The following is a 27,182-nucleotide window of genomic DNA, read 5'->3' on the forward strand; positions in this document are numbered from 1 at the left end:
CATCGTTTCCTCGCACCAGCCATCTTATAGGGAACAGAACAGGGAGACGAGAGCGAAGCCACGGGAGCGGCCGGCTTGTACCCTTTTCTTTCCCCTCCACCGCTTCGTTTTCCTTCTCCATCTCTCTCCTCTTGCCATCCCTGTCCGAGGCGGGGGCTCTTTTTCCCCTTTTTTTTATCAGCCGTCAAGATTAAAAAAAATGTCTCTGTTTGGGGCGAAGCCGCAGGCTCAGCCGTCGTCCACTGGACTCTTCGGCTCGTCTTCTGGGGGGGGAGGCGGTCTGTTTTCTTCTGCGTCTTCGGCCCCCCCTTCGTCTTCTCCGTCTCTCGGCCTTTTCTCTTCTACTTCTTCGTCGCTTGCCCCTTCCTCCTCGGCTCCCTCTTCGCTTTCGTCTCTCCCCCTCCACCAACAGCAGTATGTGGAGGCGGTCAGCCGCCGCACCCAACAGACAGAGGCACTCTTGTCTGACCAGAACCGGTCCATGGTGAATTTTTTGTACCAGTTCGATCCAGCGCATGCAGCAAGTCACAAAAATGCGGTGCTCGAGAACCAACTGCAATCCTTTGCGCTTGAGAACCCCGTCGAGGGCTCTGCTCTCCTCACCAAGTGGCGGAAGGCGTCGTCGAGAAATGCGGACCCGCAGAGCTGCCTCATCGTTCCCGTCCGAGGCGTGCAGGAACTTTCCGCCAGAGTGAAGATGGTGGCGCAGGCCACAGAACTCCTCGCAGAGACTCTCGGAACAGTTGCCAAAGACACCGAGAGACTGATGGCACGAAACGACCAAATGCGCGAAAAGGTGAGAATCTCCGTCCTGATGTTACTCTGTACGGAAGACGAGTGGCCCCAGTCGGAGACAGCCGCGCGAGAGTGCGGGAGCTGATCGAGGGACACTCGGTGAGGCGGTGACACAGGGAGGGGACAAAAAAGAAAGGGGGAGACGGCGAAGACACATAGAGACACCCAGGAGAGAAAGAGAAGAGCGAACATTTCGGGAACGTGGATCTGTACCTGACTGTTCCGCGCCAGTCGAGCTACAAACGCAGTGCGCGTTTTCCAACGCAGCACTGTGCGTCTCTCCACTCAGACGTCCCTTTCGGCGTTTGACAGCCACTCGTCTGCGAAGAAGGATTCCGTTTCCCGCCCCGCGGAGTCCCTCTCCTGGCGCGAACGTGTGAAGGCCGTACAGCCCCATTTCCGTCTTCATTTCTTCGTGCCCCTGCTTGCGGTGTGCTTCAGCTGGACCTCGTGCGACAGCGACACACATCTCTCGGCCACGAATTCATCAAAGTGGTCAATTTGATCGAAAGTGAGAGAAAGGGACATGCAGAACCTCGCCCTGGGGCTTCGTCGCCTCACCCCGCTGGCCTCGCGCTCGTGTTTTCCTTGTGTCCATATGGAGATAGCGCGCACGACAAGGCATGCATCCGTTTCTGAACTAGCGTCCTTCTTGTTCTTTTCTCTTGTCACTCGCCGGCGTGGCTTCGCTCTCGAGCTAGACATTCCCGGGCGTGCAAACTTTCAAAATGAACGTACGCATTTGCATACATGCGCCATGCTTAGTGGAGAACGAGACGAGCGCCGTTAAAAACGCGACCCCTGCATTCAGCACACAAAACAGATTTAGCCCCGTGCTTCTTCGTTGCGGCCGCATGCTCTGAAACAGAAAACCTCTTTCTCTTTTTCACCTGATAAAGAGAGGGAACGCCCAATTTCCCCTACTCGCGTTCGGCCTTTACGTAACCAGCCGAAATCCGCAGTCCCTCGTCTGTCGCTATTTTGCACCTCCAAGCGCGAGATCGTTTTCCACATGCATATGTAATGCATATATATATATATATATATATATATATATATATATCTGCGTATGCGTATATATTGATGTAAGTGTCTATGAGTATGTATATATAAATATATATATATATATATATATGTACCCATTGATATATGTACGTATGTGCATATGCATATGTGGACACTGCATGTGGACCTTGGGTTTTTTCAGATGTGGCTGTTAGCCGAGGCGTGGCTGAAAAGAATCCGCGAAGCGAGGCCGCCAATGCACAGATCCTTGCGTCGCTCGAGGTGAGTTGAGCACGCCTCGCTCGTGGTCCCGGCCAGTGCTGATCGTTGTGTGTTTTCCGCCGTTCTGCTGACACTTTTGAAGGCATCCTGTGGGTCTTCCGCACAAACCTGTCGGGCGTCTCCGTTGGTGCCTGGATGTGGGAAGTGATGCCTCGCTGTGGAGGTAAAATCGCGCTCTCTGTCCGTCCTTTGAGAGAGACGCACCCGTGCATGCGTCTTCGCTCACGCTCCGCGTCTTGGAGAAGCCGCCTCCGCTGTGGCGCGTGTCCCCTCTCTCGGCGCAGATGTGAGCAGTCGCCGCGTGCACCACCCGCAATTCCCATTCTGATCCGTCTCGAACGAGACGTTGAACGCGATGCACCCTCGGCAGGCTCCCGCAGCTGTCATGTGTCACAGATTACGACTGACCATACTAGCATCTGAGCAGTCGGTGCCTCTCTCCTAGACGAGAGAGTGGTAACAGGAATCCATATATGGTAGAGACCTAGAGAACTGAACATGCTTTGGCCGTGGTGCGAGACAGGCGTCTCTCTGAGCCACTACTCGGTTCAGGAACGCGCTTCCTGGCGGCGCTGTTTTCTTTTTCAGGAGGAGTTTCCGTGGGAAGAATGGCAGCGTCGCATCGATCTCCTTCGCGTGTGGCTTCCAACACTGCACCGCACGAGCGCGACAGCCACGGGCTTCCCTTGCCCATCAGTTGACGAATCGGTGACCCCCGCTGCGGGGCTGGGCAAAGAGCAAGAAGAGAGCCTCGTGGAGATTCTTTCCGCCCAAACCGAGGCCGTCGAGGCGACGACCCAGAGTCTAGCGAACACCGAACAAGACGTCGAGAGACTGGAGAGTGCCGTGAAGAGCCGCCGGAGAAAAGGGGCTAGGTGAGTGAGAACGAAAGCCACCGACGAGGAGCGACACGACGAGGCAGTGCGACCGTCACCGAGCGAACCGAGGAAAGAAGCGACAAGACAGAACAAGACAGAAGTTGTTCGAGGAAGAACGCGACAGGAGACGCATGCGAAGAAACCGGAAGCCGGCGGGCTGTCGGTGCCCCCGAAGGCGTTCCCGGAGACACGGGAGACAGTGTGCGGGTTGGGTGGTGTGTCTGAGACTGCTTTCATTTCTGCAAAGACCAGTCGTCCTCTGTATGGATTGTCCCCAGTTTGCTCCCCTTGGCGTTTCAAGAGCATCGACACCCTTCACAGGACCACGCCTCACATCGAGGGTTGGTATTTTTTTGGGTTCCAACTTGCCAATCTGCGAGGAGCGGAGGCCCGCTCGACTGTCTCTGCCGAAGGAAGGCGTGATGATTCGCACAAAGGAAGACTGCTCTCGTTTCCCGTGTAAGAGTCCATATATGTACATTTGCGTATATAGATATACAGATATAGAGACTTATTGACACATCGAGACGTGAACCTGTATGATGGTTAGTTGTTGGAAGACAACACAGTAGCTGAGGTGAAGGCCTCGAGAACCCTGCACACGGAGGCTGTGTACGGCCAGTGGGCCGACCTGAAGGTGTCCGTTCTTCATTTCTGTTTGGCATTCGAATATCACCGGAAAGACGCCAGAGAGCACTGGATCTTTTTGCCAGCCTCCTGGCTTGATCTGTTACGGGGCAGATCGAGCCCAGCTTTCGTCCCACCCCACATTTCTTCCCGTGCAGAGACGGCACTCTGTCGATCGGCCTAGAAGAGGCGAAGAACTAGCAAGAAAAAAGTGAAAGCCTGCCACGTAACCGTCACTTCAAAAATGGAGCTGTCGTGAGTCTCTGCTGTTCGAGGAGCTCGATCATTCACGCGTCTTCGAACTGGAACGCCACGCGCCGAGATGTCTCCTCGAGGACTCTGTTTCTGCCGCATGGAGCCCATGCCTCTCAGCCACCCAGAGTCTCGCACCGAGAATTGAACGGCTCGGGCCCATTTTGGGATTCGTGATTTTGGTGAATGACATGACAGCCTCCCTCCAAAACGCACACAACGTTTAAAGGCCAAACCGAGACAGGGTGTGAGACGGCGCACGGCATAAGCGAAGCAGAGATTGTCTGATTGTGGCGAGCTCCGCTTCGATGTCTCGCGCGTGTGCGGCGAACTTAGAAGCTTCTCTCGAGAACCCATGAATGTGAGGTGTTGCCGTGGAGACGATGTGTGCTCTTTTCTTAGAGGCTGGTGTGTGCGTGCGTGGGAATTCTCGTCTCTAGAAAGCGTGAACGCTTTTGAACCGCTGAGAGTTTCTTCTGGTTTGGCGAGAGAAAAGGGATAGAGAAAACTCACAGCTCACCGGGACTGCGAGAGACAGTCGAGAGGACGTCATGACGGCGACGACAGCACGCGCAGGTCAAGCGCATGCATCGGTGTATGGGACGTTTCTCTTGCCGTTGCCAGTTGGGAAGGTGGAAGCGGCCTTCCCTGCTTCTTTTTTGGCTTCGAAAAAAGACGCGAGAAAAACTCGAGAGACTGCTTGCCCGTCACAGGTCGCTGGAGATGCGCCGGCCCCCTGGCGGTCTCGCGGCCTGTTGAGTTGTTGGCGCCCAGCCGAGAAGATCATCGGGAACTTTTGCAGCTGCGGGATAGAACGAAAGAGACCACAAACTGTCTTCCTCGATGTCGTCTTGCCTTTCCTTCCCCCTGTCCTCGCTTCTCTCTTGGGCGTCTCGGCTGCTGTCGCCTCTGCGTTCTCTCTCTTCCCGTCGTCTCACTTCGGGCTTGCCTTCCTTCTTCCCGTCTCGGCCTCCGCGCGCTCTTTCAGCCGGGTCTGTTCCCTTCATGCCTGCCTCTGGCCTCTCTTCTTCTAGACCTTCCTGGTCTGCTTCACGCTCGCCCGCTCCAGGTTCCCCCCTCGAGGACGCTCGCGGCAGACCGGCACGCCGCGTCCTGTGGAGGGGCGAGAAACACCCCGGAGCGGCTGAAGGAGAGACGCACCGAGGAGGCGGGGGAGGAAAAAGGGGAGAGGCAAGTGGAAAGCTCGAAGTGGACGCAGCCGCCACCCCCGCCGTCTCTCTTGCTTGCCGTGCTTCTGTCTTGTCCCTTCTGGTCTCTCTTTTCTCTTCCCGTTGTTCGCCTCTCTGGAGTTTCTGCTGTCTCGCATTCTCCTTGGAGATCCCTTGAACTCCAGACCGCCTCACTGGGGAGTCGGAGCGCGCGCTGTTTCCACCTGCCTGCGTGGCGCCTGGCTTTGCCGGTTCGTTCTCGTCTGCGGCCTCTTCCCTACCTGTGCCTTTCGGAGCTTTAGGCACGCCTCTCGCGCTGGCCCCAGGAGAAGACAGCGGCGACGACGACCAGAGCGAGGAGACAGAAGCCGGCGAGGGACAGGACGCAGAGATGGACGACAGAGAGGCGCCGAGACCGCGCGAGGTTCTCCCATCGCTTTCTTCTCCCGTCTCGTCTCGGTTAGCCGTGATACGCATTCTTCGCTCCCCCGGGGAACGTGACGGAGAAGACGAAGTAACGAATGATGAACGCTTCGCGCGGCCCGTCAGCTCTCGGCGGCCTTCCTCGCTGTCGCCCCTGGACGAAGCGGAACGGTAGTAGTGCGTTTCGTCTGAGGACGAGCATCCTCTGTGAGAAGACACGGACCGCTCTGTGCCGCACTCGGCATCAGGAGACAGAGAAACACACGAGTCATCTGCTGAGACGAAAAACGCGTCGCTGTCAAACGCCGCTCCACATGCCTCTCGCGCCTGTGTTCGATGCAGGGCTCTGCCTCTCTGTCCCGTGCACCCCTTTTTCGGTTCGTTCTCACTCTGTAACTTTTCTTTTCTTCTTGGCTCTGCATCAGCTGCTTCGCGTTCCGAATACCACGAGCTGTCTTGCCTCCCTCTTCTGTCGCTCGAATGCCGCGGGCCTTTCCTCCCGCGGGGATCGGCCTGTTGCTGTCCTCTTTGGTCGATTTCCCTCTCTGCTCCGGCGCCCCATTCGCGGGTGTGCCTCGTTCCATCTCTCTCGTGCCTTCCTGCATGCGTCCTTGCATGCCTTCCACCCGACCCTCGATTCGCTCTTTCTTCCCTTTTCTCGCGGTCGCACAGACCTCGCGGCGAAGCTGAACAGGCAAACGAACCGGAAGATCGAGACTGACGGTCGCTCTTCTCTCTCTTTTCTTTCTCCCGACCGGAGCGGGACGTCTCGTCCTCCTGTGCCTTCTTCGCCCGTTCCCGGCGTTTCCTTCTCTCCTTGGTCCTCCTCGAGCCCGCGCCTGATCTCTCGGAAGCTCCATCTGAAGCCCCATGTGGACGGGGGAGCTCGGCAAGAGTCGACCGAGAGACGAACGGATCAGTCGACAGCAACGCGGGCTGCAAACACTGGTCTCGCGTTGCGACCTCGCTAGAGTGCCGCGAGGGCCCCGTCTTCGGGCGGGGCACTCTTTCACCCTGCGCCGGGTCTCTCCGTTCCCGCGGTTTGGAGTCTCGGCTCTGGAGCGAGGCGGAAGAAAACGGTTGATCGGGCCGCACTCCGCTCTCCTGGAAGGGGAGAGGACTGTCCTCGGAAGAGGGGAGATGGGACGACAGGGAGGAGAAAAGAGGGACGGATGAAGCGAAGAATGGCGAGCGATTCGCTGCGAAGGCCACCGAAGCGGGGACAATGTCGGAACTCACGCGGTCGAAGGGCATGGGGGAAGGGCGCGACACGTGGGAGGGACGGGAGGCAGCTGCAGACGAAAACGGAAGGCGCGGAAACGACGGCGAAAAGAACGCAGAAGACGGAAAAGACGAGCCGGGGAGAAGTGTTCTCTCGGAATGGCCGAGTCCCCGGTTTTGTTGCTGAGAAAAAGAAGGGAAAAAAACGTTTGAACGCGGAGCGGCAGACTGGAAGACCGAACGTGGAGGAAGGAGAGAACCCGGAAACGTCGCAGACGCAGGAGACGATGTGGCAAGATCGCCGTGCGAAGCGGAAATCGGGCGACTACCGGCCGGGACAAAGATTCCGTTTGCCTCCGTCCAAAACACGTTCACCTCTTTCCGGCCGTTCCTCTCGGCGTCGATGCCTTCACCTTCTCGACATCTCGCCCTCCGATTCCCACTTCCTTCCCTTTCTTCCTCGTTCGACCTCTCGGCTAGCGCGTCTTCCTCGCCTTCCACGAACGCGCCATTCGCGCTCTCCGGGCCTCCTCCACCAAGGAAAGGAGACGAAGAGAGAGAAGGAAGAAGAGCAAAGGGCGACGCCTGCGAGGCGGCGGAAACCAAGGGAGAAGGAAGGAGAGGACTGGGAGAAGCGGCGTCGGGGTCCGGCAGAAGAGACGCGGTAGGAGACAGCGGCGACAAAGGCGACATGAACGAGGAGGCGGGAAGGGGAACAGGAGGGGAAAGCACCTTGAGAATGGGCGGAGGGAGAGGCGGCGGCTGATTTCGGAATCGTGAGAGTTGGAACGAAAACGTGTAGTAGACCAAGGCGAGAAGCTTTTGTATATTGAAGGACGTGTACGGGTACACCCCTTCGTCGACTCCCGCAAACGGGTAGCTTAAGTCGACCGGCGCGAGATCCAGAACGCCCCGGAAAAGCTGAAAACAGACACCACGCACGAAAAGCCAAGGGTCAGGCTGTCCGGTGAGCTGAACCCAACACCAACTCTCGAAAAAACACCGAAAAGCAAGTCACACCCAGACAACGCCTCCACTACGACCCAGGCAGAGGCAGACACAGATTTAGCGCCCTTGGCATGGCGAGTCAGGCCGTGCCACGCCGACCGTGCGTTCCCTGTTTCGGTCTTTGGACTCGAGAGGCCTCACCGCATTCCAGAATTGTCTGATGCGCGAAATGGGCCTTCCCACGAGGTCAAAGGACAGGAGCATCTGGTACCACTGCTGTTGCAGTTGCCTCTGGTAGTGGTCGGCGAAGAGCGCCGCGAGCCCAGAGAAGTCGATCCAGGTCGTGCGGACTTGCAGTGGGGTCCAGCGGAACTCGGCCTCGTTGAACGTCACGACCCTAAAGAGACGCATCACGGAGAGGTTGAGGGAGATTTCCTTCACCCAGAGCAGACCGATGGAGAAGTGGAGCGTTTGCGAGAGATCGCGCTCAGTCGGCAGATCCAACTTGCACCACGCGGGGATCTCAGCCAGGTTGAAAGACGCCAGAGGCCCGCTGCGGTGCGTCGCTGGCGTGCCCGGCGCCACGGCCCAGACCGCGAGGCCAACTGTGTGTTGCTTCTCCCTCAGGACAGAGGCGGCTCCTCGTTTCGGTCTCGGGCGTTCGGCTGGCCCGCAGGCAGATCGCTCGGGGTCAGGGTTTGCGCATGTCTCCTGTCGCTTCGCACGCGCCGCGAAGCGCGAGAAACGGACTATAAACGCAGACGCGAGCGGCTCGAGAACGGAGAAGAGCAGGTTGAAGTCGAGGCGCATCGTTAGCGGCGAGAGCGACAAGACGCAGTGCCGAACGTTCACCCATTTCTCCTCTCGCCACCGTGCTCCGCTGACTCTCGTTCGCCGCCCGTGAAGAGGTCTTCTTGTCGCCCCCGCACAGCCGCAGTCGGGAGCAGAGACACAAGCTGAGTGTGGAGGACAGGAGGCCGGCTGGGAAACACACCAAGCGGCGAGGGGCTTGGCGGGTCTGGAGAGCAACGACGGAAGAAGGCGAGAGAGGAGAGCACAGGAGAAGACTCTGGAGCGAGAAGACGAAACGCCTGCCGGCGTCTGCGGTTCCAGCCTCTCTCGCCAGCCAGCGCCGGATCTCGAAGGGAGCGCGGCGCGAAGAAGAGACGGGAGGTCGTCCTCGGACGCAGCCTGAGAGACGTGCGGGTGTGGGACGAACACAGAGACACTGGCGAGGGGACAGCTGTTGTGGGGTCGGCCTGCTCGGTGCGCCGCCCTGACTCGGCTCCCCAGCAGCCCGGGTGGCAGTAACGGGACTGTCGGCATGATCCCCTCGGAGACAGGTGCGTTTTCAGGAACCAGCGAAGGAGAAAAGAAGAAGCGTGCGGCCATCGCTTCGCCTTCACACCGCACGAGCTCCTCTTCTTCTCCCGCGCCGGCCTCGTCGTCTCCAGATTTCGCGGGAAACTCAATGTCCACGAGAACGTGGAGAACCGACGACTGCGACGCACGCTTGCCACCCGATTTCGAGCGGTCTCCCCAGGGCCGGTTCGCGCCTCTTCTTGACGACGCGTCTCCCTCTCCGTTGCCTCGTTCTTCTCTTCTCGTGCTCGAGGCAAAAGGCAGCCACGGCCGCTCTCCTGCGTCGCGCACGTCGCGTCTTTCTGGCTGACGCCCCCACCAGAAGAACAGTGCAGAGGCTCCACTCCTCTCCGCGTTCGTTCGCTCTTGCTCGCGCGGCTTCCCGGCCCCGCTCTGGGCCTCTGCGCACCCTTCCCCGTCCCCGCGTCCGCCCGCCTGCAGGGAGCGTCCTGTTTCTCTCGCCCCGCCTCGACCGTGCGCGCCTTGCTCTCTGTCTCCTCGCTGCCACGGGAAGGGAAAGCCTTCTGGTTTCGCCTCGCCTGCGGACTCCCGAAACGGAGCAGGGACACGTGAACCGACAGCAGACGGCCGGAGCACGTGGTGCAGAGTCGAAGGAGACGCAAGAAACGCGGGCGAGGGTGAAGAGTGGCAGAACACGTCGAGGGACGCCAGAGTTAAGTGGAAACGCCGAAGGGGCCCCGTGCCGGTCGCGCGCGAGGGTGCGACAGACGAAGAAGGGAACAGCAGGGAAAGCGCGCTTCGCCGTTCCGCCGAAGGAAGGGGACACCAAGCAGAACGCGAGCGAGGCAGGCGACGGCCGCGTCCAGTTCGGAGTCTCCGCGTTTCTTCCTCGCCGGCCTGCGTCGCGGGCGACCGCGCAACAGGCCACGAAGCCGACTGACCTGATGGGCGTTGGCGAGCGGAGACAGGCAAAACAGAGACGGCACACGCGATAAAAGTGCGGAGACACCCCGTTAGCGAAAGATACGCGACGAGGATAAACGCGGGGAGGAACGAGGCGAAGGCTAGGCGCCCGAGGACGCAAACAGGCGGGGGGAGACTGAGAGATGCACCCGCCCGGACTCGCGATGGGAAAAAGACGCAAGAAAAAGGAAGAAAAGAGAAAGGGGAGGCGGGAAGTGACGAAAGGGAACACGGAACGAAGGAAAACGACCGTCGAAGAACGAGCAGAGGAAAAGCCTCACAGGGAAGAGGTGATTAGAAATACACAGATGAGTTTGAAGTTTGGTGTGTTTGGACGCCACTGTACGGACGCCCCGACTTCGAGACGGCTAGCTGTACGCAGATGATGCACTGGGACACACACGTGGAAAGTGAACAAATGACGCAGCGATACAGCTCTCTCCCGTCTGTGCGGCACCCAGAAATCTACGTCCCGTTGGAATGTCTAGCCCTCCACAGGCCGGGTGGGTTTGCGCGGTCCTGGAGTGTGTCCACCGTCGAGCACCCAGTTTCGCGATCACCGCGTTTCTGGCTCTGTTTCCCACGCCGCGGCTTCCACCTGAGTCGTCCACACACAACGCGGTGGCTTTCGGTGCCACGCCCGTTCCTCACCTGCGAGACTCGCGTGCTCGTCAAACACCTCGTGCACCAGATAGGAATGAATACCGAGACCTGTGAACACGATTTGAACGGGCGGAAACTCCTGCGGCTCCGTCACGACAACCACGTGCTTCGTTGGATATGCGAGGCTGCGCGTGGCGCCTTCCCCGTCGCCGCAGACCGCGGAGACGCCGCGGGGTTCGCAACCGCTCTCTTGGCAGGCAGGAGGGCGAGGCTCCCAAAACGGCTGTTTGCGGCTGCCACGCGTCGTCCCGTTGTCGCCCCGGCCTCGGCGGCCCGGAGAGAAGGGGGGACTGGAGAGGGGCGAAGGGACAAAGGGAGACACGCAGCACCTCCCTGGCGATTGTGGGGAAGTGAAGAAAGCGTCGGAGCCCAGAAGCCCCTGCGTCACCCCACACGACGGGGAAGGAGACGAGAACGGGAGAGAAGCTGACGGCTGGTTCGAGCGGACGTGTCGGGAGAGAGACGGGCGCAGAGACAGATTGACGAGGATCCTTTTGAAGTGAATGGACACAGCGACGTTCTGGAGAAAGGCGAGGAGCGGGGACTCTTTCTGCGCCATCGGTTCTCGCTTTGGACGGAGACAGAACTCTTCTTCGTGACTCACGCAGCGATGTTTGAAAGCAAACGGCGGATCGGAAGGGCAACGAGACGCGCGGGATTTTGCTTCTCTCTCTTCTTCTCTCAGGAGGATCGACAGCCACAAAAACCGCCGGTACTCGGGGCCTAACGCCAGAGGACAATCTGGAGGGGTAAGTGGGAGGAAGGCCGCGTCCACAGGAGCCGGCGAAGGCTCGACCTGTCTCTCTTTCGAGGGCATCTCGCCTTGGATTCTCGCGCTTCGTCGCGTCTTGCCTCTCCTTTCTCTTTCTTCGCCCTCGCTGTCCTCGCAATCGTGGCCCCGGAAATGGGAGCCTGTCTCCACTTCCTTTGCTGTCTCGCATCTCGCCTCTGCTGGTAGGGTGTCTTCGCGTCTCTGTGTCTTCGCTTCGTTTTTGTTGCCTTCGCGTTCGCCACCCGGCAACTCTGTCGCTCCCGCATGCCCCGCAGCAGGAGACGAAGACGAGAAGCCAGGAAGAAGTGAACTGAGCGTAGGAAGCGCCAAATGGAAAGAAGGCGGGCGGAACGGCGTCCGAGGGAAAATTCGCCCCGAAATGGAGAGTGAAACCGTGCCACCCTTGCGACGAATCCGCATACACCCGACATACGAGAAGAGTTGCCAGGAGGAGGAGCGCGAGAGAAGAAGGTGACATGCAGACGGCACCAGACGGCGAGTCGCCCACGCATGCGCCACGAACGCAGCCTGAGAAAGATAAGATGAGGCAGATGAAGAGGCAGATGAAGAGGCAGATGAAGAGGCAGACGAGGACGGGGGGGCCGCGTGTTCAGAGGACAGAAGGGTGGTTCTCGCCGCGGGCACCCCACTCCTCTTTCCTGAGGAGCGGGAAAGAGATGCGCCTGGAGGCAGCACACCTTCCTCGTTCCCGGCTTGGTTTCGCCCTTTGCCGCCTGGCGGTTCGGCATCGTCTTCGCCTCGGCGAAGAGCGTCCCGGTGCTCTGGTGCCTTCTCTGCACTGCGAGAGCAAGCAGGGAGGCAGTGGGAAACAGGCGAGTCGGCATGCCAAGCTGAAATTGATGCCTTCCCCATCTGCTGAAGCCGTCTCCCTGCCTGTTCTGCCTCCGGTCTTTCGCTCTCTTTCGCTTCCTCCTCTTGTCCGTTTTCGGCCTGCGCGCCTTGCGCTCCTCCCTCGCCGAGGACCGAGGAAATCATGTCCTCTCTTCCCCGGGGACCGTCGCCAGCCAGTCGCAGGAAGCCCGACAGCGGCCCTCTCTCGTCGAGCCCCGTTCCCTCGCCGTCTCCTTCGCCTTTGCACCGCTCGCCCGACAATTCTCCGTGTCTCTCTCTCGGATGTTCGTCCTCTCCAAGCTTTTCTGTCGCGTCTCCACCTTGGCGAGAGCTCAGCTCGGGAGAGGCCAACCCACCCTCGAGGCGACCTGCCACGCAAGGCCCGCGCGCGAGAGATGACGACGCGAACAGACTGCCGTCTGCGGAGCCTCCGCGTGAATCGACAACGGACTGCAGGGAAGTGCCGCCAAGAGAAAAAGATGCGGCGACGGCCGAAGACGTGGACGACGGGCCCGAAGGCACAGATCGAGGCCGCGAGTCCTGATCCCCACCTAGCCTCTCTGCTGAAGTCTGAGACGCGCGGAGCGTCGCGGCGAATGCACCCTCCCTCTCGCGTTGCTCGGCAGGTTTTGCCGTCCCACGCCTGCCGGCCGCGGCCGCTCCGTCCCCTCCCACTGGATTCACGGCGAGGAAGCCGAAGGTGAAAGCAAACGGCAGGGTCGCCTCGACGTTGAGATCGACGTCTAACAAGTGACTCGCTTCTTCGTCTTCGACTGATGCAAACAGCGCTTGCCACCGAGATAGGTATTCGTGGCACTCTGCGGGCGCCGGATCGCCTAACGTTTCTCTCTCGTGCGCGGTCGTCGGCTCGCCCTTCTTTCGCTCCGAGGAATACAGACGCGGGGCCTCGTGCGAAGTGATCAGAGCCCGGCAGACGAGGTCTTGCTCCATCGCGCACGTGGTGTCTTCCCCTTCCATTTTCCGTTCTGCGGGACTCTCTTCCCCGCTGCAAACGTCATGCCTTCGTTCGCCTTGTTTCCCATCCTCGCGGTGAGCCGCCGATCCGTTCGCGTTCCCTGCTTCGTGTCCACAGTCCAGGACGCCGGCAGCGGAAAACCTCGTGGCCTCGAGACCTGTGAGGGTTGGCGCGCGTTCGAGGCGAACACACGAGGTCGGCAGAAAAGAAACCAAACTGTCTCTTCTTGTCCCTTCGTGTGGTTTCGCCCTTCCAGCGCCGACCTGCCTCCCCTCGCCCTCCACTTCCTCTTTGTCAGCTTCGTGTCGTGTCTCCTCTGCGTCGTCGTCCACGGGCCAGTTGCCGTGTTCAGACTCCCGTCCGTTCCCGCTTTCGTCCTCGCGGCCTTCGAGTCCTCCGTCACCGTCCCTCCCCCTGTCTCCTAAGATCCCCTTACCCTGCGTCAGGCCGGGGGGGTTGTGTTGTCCTTCGCAGGGACGCTGTACACGGTCGCTTTTTCCGTCTTTCGCATCTCTCGAGTTTGCAGGGAAACAAACAAAATTCGCGGGACCTGGCACATAGGCGCAGTACGTCCTCTTAACGGCCACCTGCAGCGTTTTGCTCCCCGACGGAATGTCCAGAGCAAAGGCAGAGGAGGACCATGCCGGGAGCTCGATAGGTCCGTGGCAACGTCCTTTCTGACTGAGAAACAACGGCAGAATCAATTTGTTTGTCACCACAATCCGCGGCGAACACGTCTCTTCTTCGTGCAAATCCACATCTTCGCTTTCCGTGCCATTCGCCCCGTACAGTTCCCGCTCGCCTTCGGTTTCGCACTCAGACGTGTATCCCTCGGACGGCTCTGGATGCGGCGTTCGCGCATGCATCGCTGGGTCCTTTTCTGCGTCCTCTTCACCTGTCAGCCACGACCTGTCTGCCTCTCTGTCCCTGCGTCCGTCGCTGGGGCGATTTTCCCCAGAAGACGACAACTGCGGTTCACCGTCTGAGGAGCAATTTGAACCTGTGCGTTTGCGTGCGACCTCGCCGGAGATCATCTCTTGCCTGTGCCTTTCGGCTTCTTTCCCGTGCGGTGCTCGCGCCCAAGGGAGAGGAAAGAGAGGAAGACACGGCCGTGCCACACGCAGCTCTGGAAGAAGCACGCGGAGGAGGTGGAGGAACCTCCGGAGAGCGAGGGAAGACGGCGCGCCCAAGCAAGGAGAGAGGAGTCGCAGAAACTCCGGGCCCAAGCGTCTTCGCGAGGGAAACGTGAAAGGGGAGGAGATGATGATGAATTGAACGCCGTCACGCTCTGTCACGCGAACGCGGAGGATGTCGACATGCTGACGTGGAGCTACCGAGGCGGAAGGCGAGAGGTCGACGGCACTGAACAGCGCTTCCTGCCTCGGGTTCTTCTCCCCGACGCCCCGTTCCCAACCGCGGCATGCGCTCTTCTCCCTGCCTGCGTCCCCAGCTTCGTCTGTCTCGAGGCGTGCAACCGGGGGCGCATCGCCACGTGCGTCGTCGTTGTCGCCTCTTTGTTCGGCGTTGGTGGAGGCAGGAGACGCAAGCGAAGAACGCGGCGAAGGTGGCGACCGCGAGAAGAGGCGCTGCCGGGACTTAAACAGGGACAGAAGCGGATGTTCTTGCGTCTTCTCGGGCGGCTTCGTGTACACCGCCAGCTGCTCGTCGACGCGCTTGGAGACATCCAGAGGCACTGACCACAGACTTCGGTAGCCTTGCAGCGTGCACAGGGTCGTGATGCATCGCTCGATGAACATCCGTCTCTCCAACTCCGAGGAGAGACATTCTTCTGGAGACGCAGAGCAGGGGAGACAGGCACAGGGCGAAGACATCGCAGCCAAACCAGGGGGAGCCGCCCCCCCAGCGTCGTGGCCAGGACCGTCTGGAGGCCGGCTCGGTGGGGTGGAGTCCCTTGTTTTCCGCCCCCGTCTGAAGGGCGCCTTCCCGTCAGGGATCGCGTGTGCGGTCTCCGCCGCGAACCTGCCGCCTCGCTCTGCTACCGCAGCTGGGGCCGACGAAGAAAGAGGCGGAAGAGAAGAGAAGAGGGACGAACGGAAGGAGCAGAGGACGAGGGGAGAAGAAAGATCCGCCATAAAAAAGGCAGGATGCGGCAGAGACAGGTTGCGTCGCACGCACAGACAGCGGGGGTGGAGCGCCATGGGCCAGACGAGGTGCTTTGCCTGTCCCGGACGAAGAACTTCGACGCTCGACTGCGCGGCTCGGAGTTGCTTGTATTCGATGGAAAAGGGACATCTGTTGATGATGACCTACGGAAGGCGCAAAGAGAGAAAAATGGGAACCCCGTGAGAGACGCGCAAAAGCCCGCGACCAGGACTGGGACGAGCGGAGCAACACCGAAAACGCGATGAAAAGACGAGACAGGAAGTTTTTCTGCGGATGTTTGGACGCCAACGTTTGCAAGCGAAACACAAGGCCAAACGCATGATGACTCAGGCTCGAGTTTCAGAAAGTGACGGCGGAGCGAAGTGAAACGCACAGGCCAGAAAACCACACGATCACAGAGAACGTGAGCGTTTCGAACATGTGACACGCCGCGACCTCCCAGTGCTTCTTGGAAAGACTCACCGACGTGAAACCGAGGGCTTGCACCCTTGCATGCACGGATGTGCCTTCCCTACCTGCTTGGGTGAGAACGTGAGGACGATTGGAGAGCCGTACTCCGGTCCGAGGCGCTTGCAAGTGTAGACAATGTCGACGCCTGGTGCGAGAGCGACAACTGTCGCTCCCACCGACCCTGGCTCTTCTTCACATCCTAATTCCTCTTCGTCTCCGCCTTTGTGTTCTCTCTCGCGCTCACGTGGGTCGTCGCGCGAAGCAGAGTACGAGACTCTCCGTCCCCGTTCGCTGTCTCTCTGTCGCTCTCTGCCGCCGCTCTCGTTCTCGCCCCTTCGGCCCTCGCCGTCGGAGGCGGCGCCGCCCCCGTCGCGTCGGGGGGCGGAGGCGTGCCGCGTCCCCGCGGCGGGCCCCGGGGCTCCGCGGGCCCAGGACGGGCCCCAAAGGCCCGTGCGCGTGCGTCGCTTCGGGCTCAAGATCGCAAACTCTCGCGTGTAGCCCGCCGTGGTCCCCGTTTTCAGGAGAAACCCTGTGTGGGAAAACGAGTGGAAGCGAGGGAAGGCAACTGCTGCTGGATAAGCCGACTCCTTTCGTTTCGAGTGTCTCGGCGCTCTTTGACCATTTCGTCCTCTCTGCGGGTGGTGAGCTGTGGGGTGAGACCGCAGCGACGAGGAAGACCGACGCGAAGATCGAGAGTCGCGAGAGGAAGACGACAACTCGGCGTTTGTGGGCCCGCGCGACACGGTCCACCCTTGCGGCTTCGAAGCCTCAGCCTTGACTTCAGACGCCAACAGACGGCCTCGTCGGCCTTCGCGCTTTCCAGCGGCTTCGGCGAGGCTGTCGCCCCCGGCTAGGGAGGCTGTCCCCGACGCGAGAGCAGCCGACGGCAGTGCGGAAGCGGAGCCAGGGCGGGGGCGCGGGAGGGCCGGAGTGGGGAGGAAGAGATTTTCGACTTTTTTGTATTTCTCTTCCAGCCGCGGATCCGTAAAGATTGCGGAGACGAAAGACGGCGAAGGCGCGAGCGCGACGGAGTCGCCGTAGACGATGTCCGCTCCCGACGGCGTCCGAAGCACGGGGCAGTATTCCAGGGCGAGAGATGTGAAATTGATGAACCAGAAACGGGCCCGACAACTGACCATCAAAGCATAGCCATCGAACTCGGCGGTGACGAGAATCTCAAGCGACGCTTTCCCCTGTTCACGCCAAGCGAGCGTCACGACTTGCTCTTGCTTCCACTTGCGCCGCTCGATGAATCTCGGAGGCGCCAAAAAGACATCGCCTTCGCGCGGAGAGTTGACCCGTTCGCAGCCGTCGCCCGCGTCCCCTCGCTCGCTCGCTTCGGCAGAGTCCGAACGCACCCACTCTCCCCCTCTCACTTGGGTCTCCCCGTCTCTCCCTCCGCCACACACAGACGAGGACGAGGCCGAGGAGAAGGACGGAAACCGCTTCGCTTCTCTCGCCTCGCGGGTCTCGTGGCCGAGGAGAGGGGGGGGCGTGCGCGAAGGAAGCGGCGAGGAAACGGAAGCCTGAGGCGCAGTGCGAGCGCCGGAGGGCGGCAGAAGAGACGTGCGCGGCTGCAGCCGGGAGGAGGCAGATGGAAGGCAGATGGGACTCAAGGAAGAGAGCGGCGATGAACCGGGAGAAACGAAAGGGGACGACGCGGAGGGCGAACGACAGGACGAGGAGCGAGATGAAGAATTCGAGGAGTCGCGGAACAAAACGAGCTGCACGTAAAAGCCCCACACAAGACACAGAACACAGGAAGACAAAGACCTTGAACACACAAAACGTACAAGTCGCCCTGTGTTTCGTCACATCTCAGTGTCGCCGATCTCTCTCTGTTGCGCTAAACATGCGTCATCGCTTGGCGAGGCAGCACACCCCCTCTCCTTTTTCCTGGCCCGCTGCCTGTCGACTCCTGTCCCCCGGGCCCTTCCTCTCCTCTCGTCGCACAGGTTGACTTTCGACCGCGCGGGCCTTCTGTATCCGCCGGACGGTCCCCCTTCCTCGCCCGCTCGCTTACTTCGCTGCTCTGGCCTTTTCTGTCTCTCAGAGCCTCCTGCGTGCCGCCGCTCCCCTCGTGCCGGCGCTCCTTTGCCCGCTTCCGCGCATGCGCGTCGGCCTCTAAGCCGCCTGTTGTGAACACTGCAACCGTTGTCGAGGGAAGAGCAACGCTCAGCGCCGCGCTCCAGAGGCCGCCTGGGCAGCGCAGGCGCACAGCGAGCGGCTTGTTCCAGTCGAACAGAGTTGAGCCTTTGCGCGACGCTCCAGGAAGGGTCTCTTGCGACACGCGACGCGGGTAGTCTTGGACAACACAGAAGGAAAGGGGATGCGGCAGGTGGTTTACCAGCGTCACGGGTTCGAAGAGCGTGACGAGAACGGCTGTGCCGCGATCCACCCTGTCGCATTTGACGCCGCACACGAACGTTCGTTTCGAGGAGACGCACGCCGTCAGGATCTCGCACCTGCCTGTCCTCCCCTCGGAAAACGGCTGAGGTGCTGAGAAGAGGGCTTGCCGAAAATTCCAGGAAGCCGTCCACACTGGCCCAGCTTCACTCTGCATGCGCACGATGAGGCTCACGCTCGAGGCCGCCGCGTTCAGAGGGACTGCCTGGCACTCGTGCGGCATCAACTTGCAGAGCCAGTCCTGACACAGAAAAAGCCCAGATCGGCGCACAACACACCCTCCCGCGTGAACAGGCAAGTGACCTACGCATGCGTGAGTTTGCCGCAGAAAAGAAAGACTCGAAACCCAGCTGCCCCCTGCGCGGAAAAGAACTCCGGCGGGCGCTATCGCTCTCCCCTCAAAAACGGTTCGCGGAGAGGACGAGACATCGAAGGGAAGAGATCGCCAGCCAACAGCTGAGCTCGTCAGTGGACGCCCTACCGCCAAAAAACACTCCCCAAATTGGTGCACGAGAGTCTACATAGAATATGATGCAAATATATATATATATATGTAAATATGCATGTGGATACATATGTGTATATAGGGATACAGGTGTCCACGGCGGCGCTGCACAACCTCTGTATAAATACGGATGCGTACCGACGTGGCGTCCGTTTCAGCCAGGAAGATGACCTCGATGGGCAGATTGAGTTGACTGCGGATGCGCAGCGGACACCCCAAGACAAGGACCCGCGTCCCGCGCTCGGAAGTCTCGATCGCTGTTAAATCCTGTGCATTTCGTCCAGGCCGCTTCCCCTCTTCCCGTTCGCCCCCTTTTCGCGACCGTCGTCTTTTCGCTTCGCTTCGCTCTTCCTCGCGTTTTCGCCTTCGGCCTTCGCCCCGTCTGCTGCGCTCCTCACCGGCCCCCCAGAGCTCCCCAGTTCCAGCCGCTGGCCTGCCTTGCCGCAAAGCCGGCAAATCGATTTCCCGAATATAAGCCGGGTCGTCGACTAGTGAAAGCTTCAGAGTGGAGAGCGACAGATAGTGGTGGAGCAGGGCTTCCGATTTGGGCGGAAGAACGCCTTCTTGGAACAGATTGGAGGCGGACGCGGTCGCGCGATACAGCAGCACGTGGCAGCTGGTGTTTCTCAGCCAGCAGGTGTCCTGAAAACATTACCAAACACTTCATAAACCTGTCTGAGATAGTGGCGAGGCGCGTGTGTGGAAGGCATGTGAAAACGTGGGAGGAATGAAGCCTCGCTAGCAAATCGAGAGAGGCGCCCAGCGACTCACGACCTAAGCTGCCCGCCGAAGAAACCCTCGAGAGCCGGTCTGGGACCGCCAGCAAACCACTCAAACGAAAAAGCGAGACACACCGGGACAACGGATCCCGAGGCGCCCCCGCGAGGCCCCAGCACGCGCGGCAAGGGCGCCCGGCCACGGTCATTTTTTGAGGACGCACAGAGAAAGCACGAGAACCGTAGAAAGGAACAGGGAAATCAATCGACGCCGGCCGAGCGGAGGCCTCGAGACGGAGATGCCCAACAAACGTGCACGACAAAGAATCACACAGGATGCAAGGGACCCTGAGAAGGGATAACGCACACCCGGACACGATCCAACGACCCGCCAAACGGGGAGACACGAGATGGAAAGGCGAGTGGCAATGCCAAACAGCTGTTCCCTCTTACCGCTCTGTAGGCGGGGTTGAAGTACTGCGGGACTTGGCGCACGTCGTAGCACGTGAAAACAGGCAACCCGCAGCTGTCGCGTTCGCCCCGTTCAGCGTCTTCTCCCACGGTTTCGCGGTCCTCGTCTCTCTCCGGTCTCTGCATGCCTGGCGACGAGGGCGCAGAAGACCCAGTCGACGGCTCCAGCATTCGCTGAGGTCCCAACCCTCTCAGGGTGTCTTCTCCGAGGCCAGCACTGTCGCGTCTGACTTCCCCTTTCTTGCCCCTCCGAGCTTCCCGCGAGCTTGCCTGCTGCGCTCCTTTGTACCCGGAGAGAGGCGCCTTCTGCAACGGGCTCCTGGAGTGAAGGCGCCTGCTTGCGGCCAAGGAAGACTCTTCTGCTCCACCGTGGGAAACCCCTGTTGGTTTTGTTGATTCTCCATATCGGGCACAATGGTCCGCCGCAGTCCCACTCGGCCTCGGTTTTCCTTCGCTCCTCTCAATCGTCACCGGCTCGCCTGTCCCTTCTTCGCCTGCTGGCCTGGAAGCCTTCCGAGAGAGTGACGTCGGCCGAGATCCCAGGACGTGGGGCGGCGAAAAGGAGGCGAAGAACGGAGAAGGAAAGAAGGAGAAGAAGAAGTGCTGGCCCATGTCCCTTCTTCGTCCCGCCGCGTGCTTCGCGGTTCTCTCGGGGACCTCTCGGTGGAGCTTTTCTTGGCTCGGACTCAGGAACGACGGCCTGCGAGTCGAAGGGAAAGCAGACATCCCCGACGCTCCCCCTGGGCGCCAGCTGCCGAAGCGGCTCAAACCGGCCGCCGAATGCGCGAGCAAGGACGAAGAGGCAGAAGACACCGGGAACAGATCACGCGAGAAGTACGCGCGATACGGCGCGTACACAAACAGCGGAAGCAGGGAGTCTTCTCGCAAGCGCTCGGGAGAGGAAGACGCGGGCGAGGACGAAAACAGCTCTTGGGGCAGAAGGAGCAGGAGCGGGAGAAGCAAGGGAGAAATATCAAAGCGCAGCGGCGTCGGAAAGGACACTTCAAGGACGGGGGGGGAAGACGGAAACCGCAAAAACGAAAGCTGGAGAGAAAGTGGAGAGATGAAGGGTTGGATCAGTTGGGATGGGACGCCGCCGTCCGCGGGCTGGCCAGGACGAGGATCTTGGATAAGCGAGAAATAGACCTGCAAGGGGAGAAAACAGACCGAGGGAAGAGGCCAGCAAAACATGGGGAAAAACGGAAAACGGTGGGTACTGATCAGCTTCGGCACACGAAGCCTTGAGTTGTGCAAAGCGACAGAGACACAGCTGCCGGTCGAAAGTAGCAGTATCACGGGGGGAAACTCGGTCAGAGGGGGAGACGAAAACTCGCGAGAGAGTCAACTATGTATGCGTGCAGCTAGCGAGAACGGGCTCGCTACAAACAGCGCGGCCGATTCGCGGAGCGGCGAGATTGGCAAACCCGAAGAATCGATCGACACGTTCCCTAGTTCGCTCCGCGCACAACTTGCCAGCCAGGAGACAGGCAGCCAAGGCGGTAGAGACATGGAGAGGCGGCGGCACCTGCGGATCCCTGACCACGAGCAAAGACGCACGTACCTGGCGCAGTCCTAGGTTGGCCATGACTGTTTGCTTGGGATTGGCTGCGTTCCTGAGAAACGAAAAATTCACGCGGTCACAACCGCCTACTGCCAAGGGAGTCAGGAACGGCCAGCGCGCGAGAGTCAGCTCGAGTCCGCCTTCAAAGCGTATGTCCCACTCGACGCTTCCGACTGCGCCCTGTCCGCTTTCAGCACAGTCCCTGTGCTGTCTGTCGTCTCCAGAGATTCGGTCCTCAGCTTCGCTAGACGCGTCGTCAGCGTCGGAGTCTGTTTCGGCCTCCCCCTCGCTGACTCCTCCCTGCTCGCCTGTCCCCACATTCTCCTCTTCGCTCTCGTCTCCCGCCGCGCGGGGTTCCGCCGAAGGACCGCAGGCGTCTGCCGCCCTCCCCTCCTGCGTCGCCGCTTCAGACCAAGTGCGGAGGGGGAGCGTGACGCGCTGGAAAAGAGCCGCTATCAGCTGTCGCTCGCCGAGTTGGTTGCCGTCTCGCTCCACAATCGTGCTGAGATCCCTCGCCAGATTGCGGAGCAAAACGATATCCGAGCCGCAAAGCAGCACGTGACACGGCGAAGCCACGAGATGCGTCCTGCAAGTGAAGTGGAGTGTCTCGTATCGGGCGCGGAGTGCAGTCCCCACAGAAGGCCGCGGAGAGCAGGAAGGAGTCTGGGCTGGATTCAGAGACAACCGGAGCGAGAAATTCAACGGGTGCTCGAATAGAGGACGAAGCGACCGATCCGTTTGGTGAATAGCCGCGACGACCGGGGCAACTAAAACGTCTCTGAGCCGTGTGCACATCTCGCGTCCGGGTCTGTCTTCTTCCGACAGAGCTGAAGAATCGCCTGTCGGCGTGTGAGGCATTCGCGCGACGGCTGTGCTGTCTCGCCTCACCCTTTGTCCACAGCCGGTTCCTTTTTCGCTCTTCGTTCCCTCGTGGAGTTCGGTGTCGCGTCTCCGTGCATGCGCCTCGCGGTGCCATGCAAACGCCCCGGCGATGTCTCCCTGCGGCCGCGTGGTCCCGTCTCGCGCCTTTCGCGGCGTTCTCGTCTGACCCTGTCTTCTGCCTCTTTCGCGGCTGTTTCTGACTCGCACGCCGTCCTGCGTCTCGTCGAAATCGGACACATCCGAGGGCAGAACCAAGCTGGAAGTGCTCCATACGGAAGACGCGCCTTTGCGGCCCGTGAGGGGAGACGGCGGCTGCGAGCGAAGCTGCGCTTTGGCGTCTTCGCGGTCGGAGGAGAGAGCAGGAGACAGGCCGAAAGTAGGCGAGTTGGGGTCCAGGAAACGCAAGACCTCGTACGGAGAGAACGACGGTGGAGAGGACGAAGGCGTGTTTGAGACCGACGGGCAGAGACGCGGGAGACGGAGGAATCGACAATCCCGGAAAGAAGGCCACGAGACAAGCACAAGGATTCCTGAGGGAGTCGAAAGTGAACTAGGCGCAGCCCCGGTAACCATCGGCTTCGCTGCCTCGTTGGGCGTCCTCGCGGGCGCCTCATCGAATCCCCCCTTCTTTTGCCACCGCGCAAGTATCGGGTCGTCTCTTTGGGGAAGAGGAATCAGAAGCGATTGGGCCACATCGAGCTCACCCACCATCACTGTCGATGTGGCGAGGTCGAGATTGACGGAGAAGGGCGGCGGCCGCGCTCGAAGAATGGCAGCCTCGAGGCCGGCGCCTTGTGCCTGAGTGGCTCTGTGCTCTCGCGTTTCGTTCGTTTCCTTCCTGCGATTTTCGCCCACCCGAGAAGACGAAAAAGAAACGTCAGGACTGTCCCCAGACTCGGCGGCGGTTCTGCCTGGCGGAGGTGTCTTGCGTCCCCCGCCTCGTCGAGGCGACGAAACTTGCCCATACGCAGAACGGGAGGAAGTCCCGGGACGGCTTTTCTCTGCGTTCTCTTCTTCGCCCTGCTCGAATCCCCTCCCCCTCATGAGAGACCCCCGGAGGGTGCGAAAGCAGCCAGGCTTCTCCCTTTCCCTGCTCGTTCCGCTGTCTCTCTCCCCTTCGTTTTCGCTGGACTCGTTATATCGGCCCTTCGCTTCTGCGGCCGGCTGCGGGTGAGTGTCTTCCTGCAGACTCTCGAGAGTCGAGGCGGAGTCTCGGCGCTGCGAGTCACGGGGCGAAGGCGACTGCATCCGCGATGCAGGAACTGAGGAAGCCAAAAGCGAGGAGGAATGAAGATCCGCGACCGAAGAAAGAACACGACCCGGCGCGGGCTTCCCACCAGGCTCCGGTGCCTCTGTGGAGGTCGGGGGGGACTCTGACTGGAAGAAAAACAAATTTTCGCTCGTGATTTGCATGCTCAAATCCGTGTTGAGGAGCAGACACCGGTTCCGGCGACTCGGCTGAGAGAGCGACAGGGGCGCGAGGGAGACCGAACATCGATTGTCGCCTTTGTCTCCTTCACCTTCTCGCGGGGAGGAAGCACGCGAAGCAGAGGAGCCCAAAGATGTGCGCGAACGCGACGCCAAGAAACGTCTCTTGCCCTTCGCCGCAGACCCCAAGGAGGACGAAGATTCGTCGGAGACAGGCACAACCCGACTGCGCCTGCCCGGCGCATGCAGTCCACGCTCAGGGGAAGAGAGACCCGAAGCTGAAGATGAAGAGAGAGACGAGAACAGGTTAGATCCGTACCGAGACAGAGCCATATCTGGTGCGGCGCGGGCACGCGAGCGTTCACTGCGACGCTTCCTGCGCCCGCCTTTACCGTCGGGCTGAATCGAAACCCTGCGTCGTGTCGTCTCAGAGTCGGCAAAATCCGAGGAAAACGAAGACAGCAACGAGGAGGAAAGCGAAGCCGACGAGGTCCCCGAAGCATATCGTGAAAAGAGAGACAGCCTGGGAGAGCGAGGCTCGCGGCATGTACGGGGCTTGCGTCTCGATGGGGCCTGCATTTGCTTCCTTAGTAGTCTCCACAAACGCTCTTCGTCGTCGCTTCTCCGGTGCGGCCTCTTGCTCGTCTCGCCGCTCTCCGTTTCTTCTGTCTCCTCGACCAGAGCCGACGTCGGGGAACCCGTCACCCAGAATGAAAGGGAAATGATTTTGAATGAGCAGGTGAAACGACAGGAACTTGGCAGCTTGCCAGCTGCGATTTCGCGGTCGGCCGTCCGCTTCTCCACCGCGTTCTCTTCGTCCGGAGGCAAGGTGAGTCCGCTACGCCTCTCAGCTCGCAGGCCGCGCTGAGACACCCGCGGTGAAGGGACAGGCGCGAAGGGCGCCTGGCGACTAGCAGCCTCGGCCTCCTTGGGGCTGTGTCGCTCTCCCCAGAGGACCACGTGGTGGGGGACAGAGAGGGGCGAGAAGAGCGGACACGGAGGACCCGAGGCCGACGGAGGCGCGTACGAGGAATGGCAGAGAGGCATGGGGCAATCCGGAGAGGAGAGTGGAGGGGGTACTTCCGAGGAAGGCGCCACCGAACCAGAGAGAAGAGGCAACGCGTTGTGCGTCTCTCGCGAATGGCATTTCGTTGTCTGTTCCATGCCACAAGAGCCGCGGAGCCACGGCATGTGCCCTCGGCCTTCGAGCAGATCCGCGTCCCATTCTGCCTCAGTTGCCCGTGCACTCGCGTGCTCGCCGCTCTGCCGCCCGCCTCGCGTCTCGAGACGTCCACCGGGGATCGCCGACTCCGGTCGGTCCTCGTTGCGCTCTTCACCTTCCTGCTGGCAGACGTCCGAGGCAGAAGAACGCGGGGAGCGAAGCGGAGAAAAGTCGCAGTGGGCGGCCGCTCGACCGCCTGCACTGTCCGCACACGCGCTGTCTGCCGCAGCTATTTGTCTCTGCAGGCGTGTCCATTTGGTTTCGCACCGCGAGAGACCAGACGAGAGCGAGTGCGCGAGCGACTGCAAATCCGCGACGAGCCAGAGAGGAACGACGACGGACGCCTCGGGAAGGACAGCGAGAACTGTGGCCTCGAAATGCACAGCAGGGGAGGTCGTGGTCGGAGCCGTATGGACGTCGGCCTCTTTCGCTTCTCGCTCTTTCGCCAGGTTCGAATGTGGCAGCCTGGCGTGCTGGGGACCAGCGGAAAGACCCGAAGACAGGCGACGAACCACCCTGCCGTGAATCTCGTCTCCGTCGTGCGCGCCCTCACTCGCGGTTGGTCTGCGCAGGCGAAGGAACTCGCGTGGCCTTTCGTGCGACAATTCGCGCCCGTCACAGACGGACATCGGTGCCCCAGCGCCTGCAGCTGACCTGAGCTCGGCTGAGGAAGAGGGAGAAAGTCGCGGCGAGGAAGCCATACGCGCTGGGGCGAGCTCGACGACGGAGAGAGAGAACATGAACGCGTCCTTTGCCTCGAGACCAGGGGGCGAAGCCGCGGGAGGGCTCGGGACTGGCCGTGAGAGACGTTCGCAGGCGAGCCTCGGAAACTGGAAGGGGAGAAGAAGAGCCGCCGTGGTGGGGCTGATCGCGCTCTTCGGCGTTCCACAGAAAATCTGGTGAATGAAGAGAAAAGGAGGCGACAAGGAAGCGCCCAGGCGCGGGTCAAACGCCCCCCTGGTTTTGCCTCGACAGTGCGAAGGGCTTCGTCTCGCTGGTCTCGCGATTACCTCCCGTCCTTCTCGAGCTGGCCGCGATCTCGTGTCCCCCTCATCTGTCACTGCTTCACTCCCTGCCGCAACCTTCGCGGTCTCTCCCTGCCGCCCACTCGCTTCTCGCCGCCGCGGGGTTTCCTCGCCGTCCTCCCGCGCTTCGGCTTCTTGCTGTCGGACAGACGCGAGCAGCGACCCAAGCTGACTGCGAAGTGAGGGTCGGGCACCGACAAAGACTCGCGGATCTTTGCATCTGCACTGAACAGAGGAAATGAACGCTTTCGTGTAACCCACAAAGAGGTCTACGTGATCGGCTGTACCCGACACAAACGGATAGGCGTAAGTCACATTTTCATGCTTGATGAGAGATGAATGGTGAGAGGCGCACGGCCCGTTTTGCGGGGCCACTCCGTTCCGCGTTCGTGGTGCGTGTCGCCTCAGTCGCCGTTCAGTTGCGGTCTTTGCTTCGCTCTTGGCATGCGTCTGGCCTTCAGCGTCTGTGTCGACCGGCCCTCGCTGTCTCGGCTCCGCCCCTCTTCCTCCCTTCTCGTCCAGTCTTCCGGGTATGTGTGTCTCGTCCTTCGCGCTCCTCGCTGCCTGTAGTCCCCACTCCCCACCTCGCCCGTCTCTTCTCTCCTTCTGGTCCCCTTCGCTCGCCTCGGGTGCGGAACGCGTGCAGTGCCGTCTCCGCGTCTCATCGGCCGCAATTCTCTTCAACTTCAAAGCTGCGCGCTCAAACGCCTCTTCCCGTCCGAGGACGTACAGCGCTGGGTGCTCAACAGAGAAGCGCAGATCGAACGGCGCAGGCTCTTGCCACCACTTCTCGATTTTGTCGCGCAGTTCCTTCCCCGGAGACTTCCGGAGGGCCGTGTCGGAGAGAGAAGGCAGAGACGACAGGGCTGCGGAGGAGGGCGAAAGGAGAGGCGAGGAGGGCGATCGCGACGCGTCCGACAGCGGCGCGGACGCGAAGCTCGACGAGGGCGAAGAGGGAAGCGGCTCTGGAGACGCAGACAACGACGGCCCTGAGAGAGGAACGGAAGAAAAACGTCCACACCGAAACACACAAATGAAAAAGTTGGAAGAGCGACAACCGCGTTCGAAGAGAAACAAGGAGTCACGCACACAGGCACAGTCCCAGAAACTGGAACTGGGTCCACAAAGACTCGCTACAGGAGTGCACAGCGCGGGTGTGTAACTGGAGAGAAACCTGCAAACGCGTCGCTCGAGAGAACGAAATCCCACAAACGACCCTAGACAGGCGTTTATCGACTGCCTG

The 27,182-nt window shown here is 60.6% G+C and overlaps 2 protein-coding genes across 2 annotated transcripts in view; one reads left to right on the forward strand and one right to left on the reverse strand.

Moving 5' to 3' along the window:
- Window positions 1-199: 199 nt before the first annotated feature.
- NCLIV_064460 (conserved hypothetical protein) lies at window positions 200-2,961 on the forward strand (the record flags this gene model as incomplete). Its single annotated transcript, XM_003885997.1, has 4 exons — window positions 200-796; window positions 1,237-1,306; window positions 2,003-2,082; window positions 2,671-2,961. The coding sequence occupies 4 exons, from the start codon at window positions 200-202 to the stop codon at window positions 2,959-2,961; spliced, it is 1,038 nt and encodes a 345-aa protein (XP_003886046.1).
- Window positions 2,962-4,546: 1,585 nt separating this feature from the next.
- NCLIV_064470 (conserved hypothetical protein) overlaps window positions 4,547-27,182 on the reverse strand; it is a gene marked incomplete at both ends in the record, with an annotated part of 39,845 nt that continues 17,209 nt past the window's right edge. Inside the window, 8 exons of the mRNA XM_003885998.1 lie at window positions 4,547-7,573; window positions 7,802-9,864; window positions 10,538-15,416; window positions 15,789-17,447; window positions 17,747-18,370; window positions 18,773-19,276; window positions 19,804-20,967; window positions 21,383-26,928. Coding sequence (XP_003886047.1) covers window positions 4,547-7,573; window positions 7,802-9,864; window positions 10,538-15,416; window positions 15,789-17,447; window positions 17,747-18,370; window positions 18,773-19,276; window positions 19,804-20,967; window positions 21,383-26,928 — 19,466 coding nt within the window. The remainder of the gene's footprint in view (window positions 7,574-7,801; window positions 9,865-10,537; window positions 15,417-15,788; window positions 17,448-17,746; window positions 18,371-18,772; window positions 19,277-19,803; window positions 20,968-21,382; window positions 26,929-27,182) is intronic.

The sequence above is a fragment of the Neospora caninum genome, chromosome XII (assembly GCF_000208865.1).
Source record: "Neospora caninum Liverpool complete genome, chromosome XII".
In the NCBI taxonomy this organism is placed as follows: domain Eukaryota; phylum Apicomplexa; class Conoidasida; order Eucoccidiorida; family Sarcocystidae; genus Neospora; species Neospora caninum.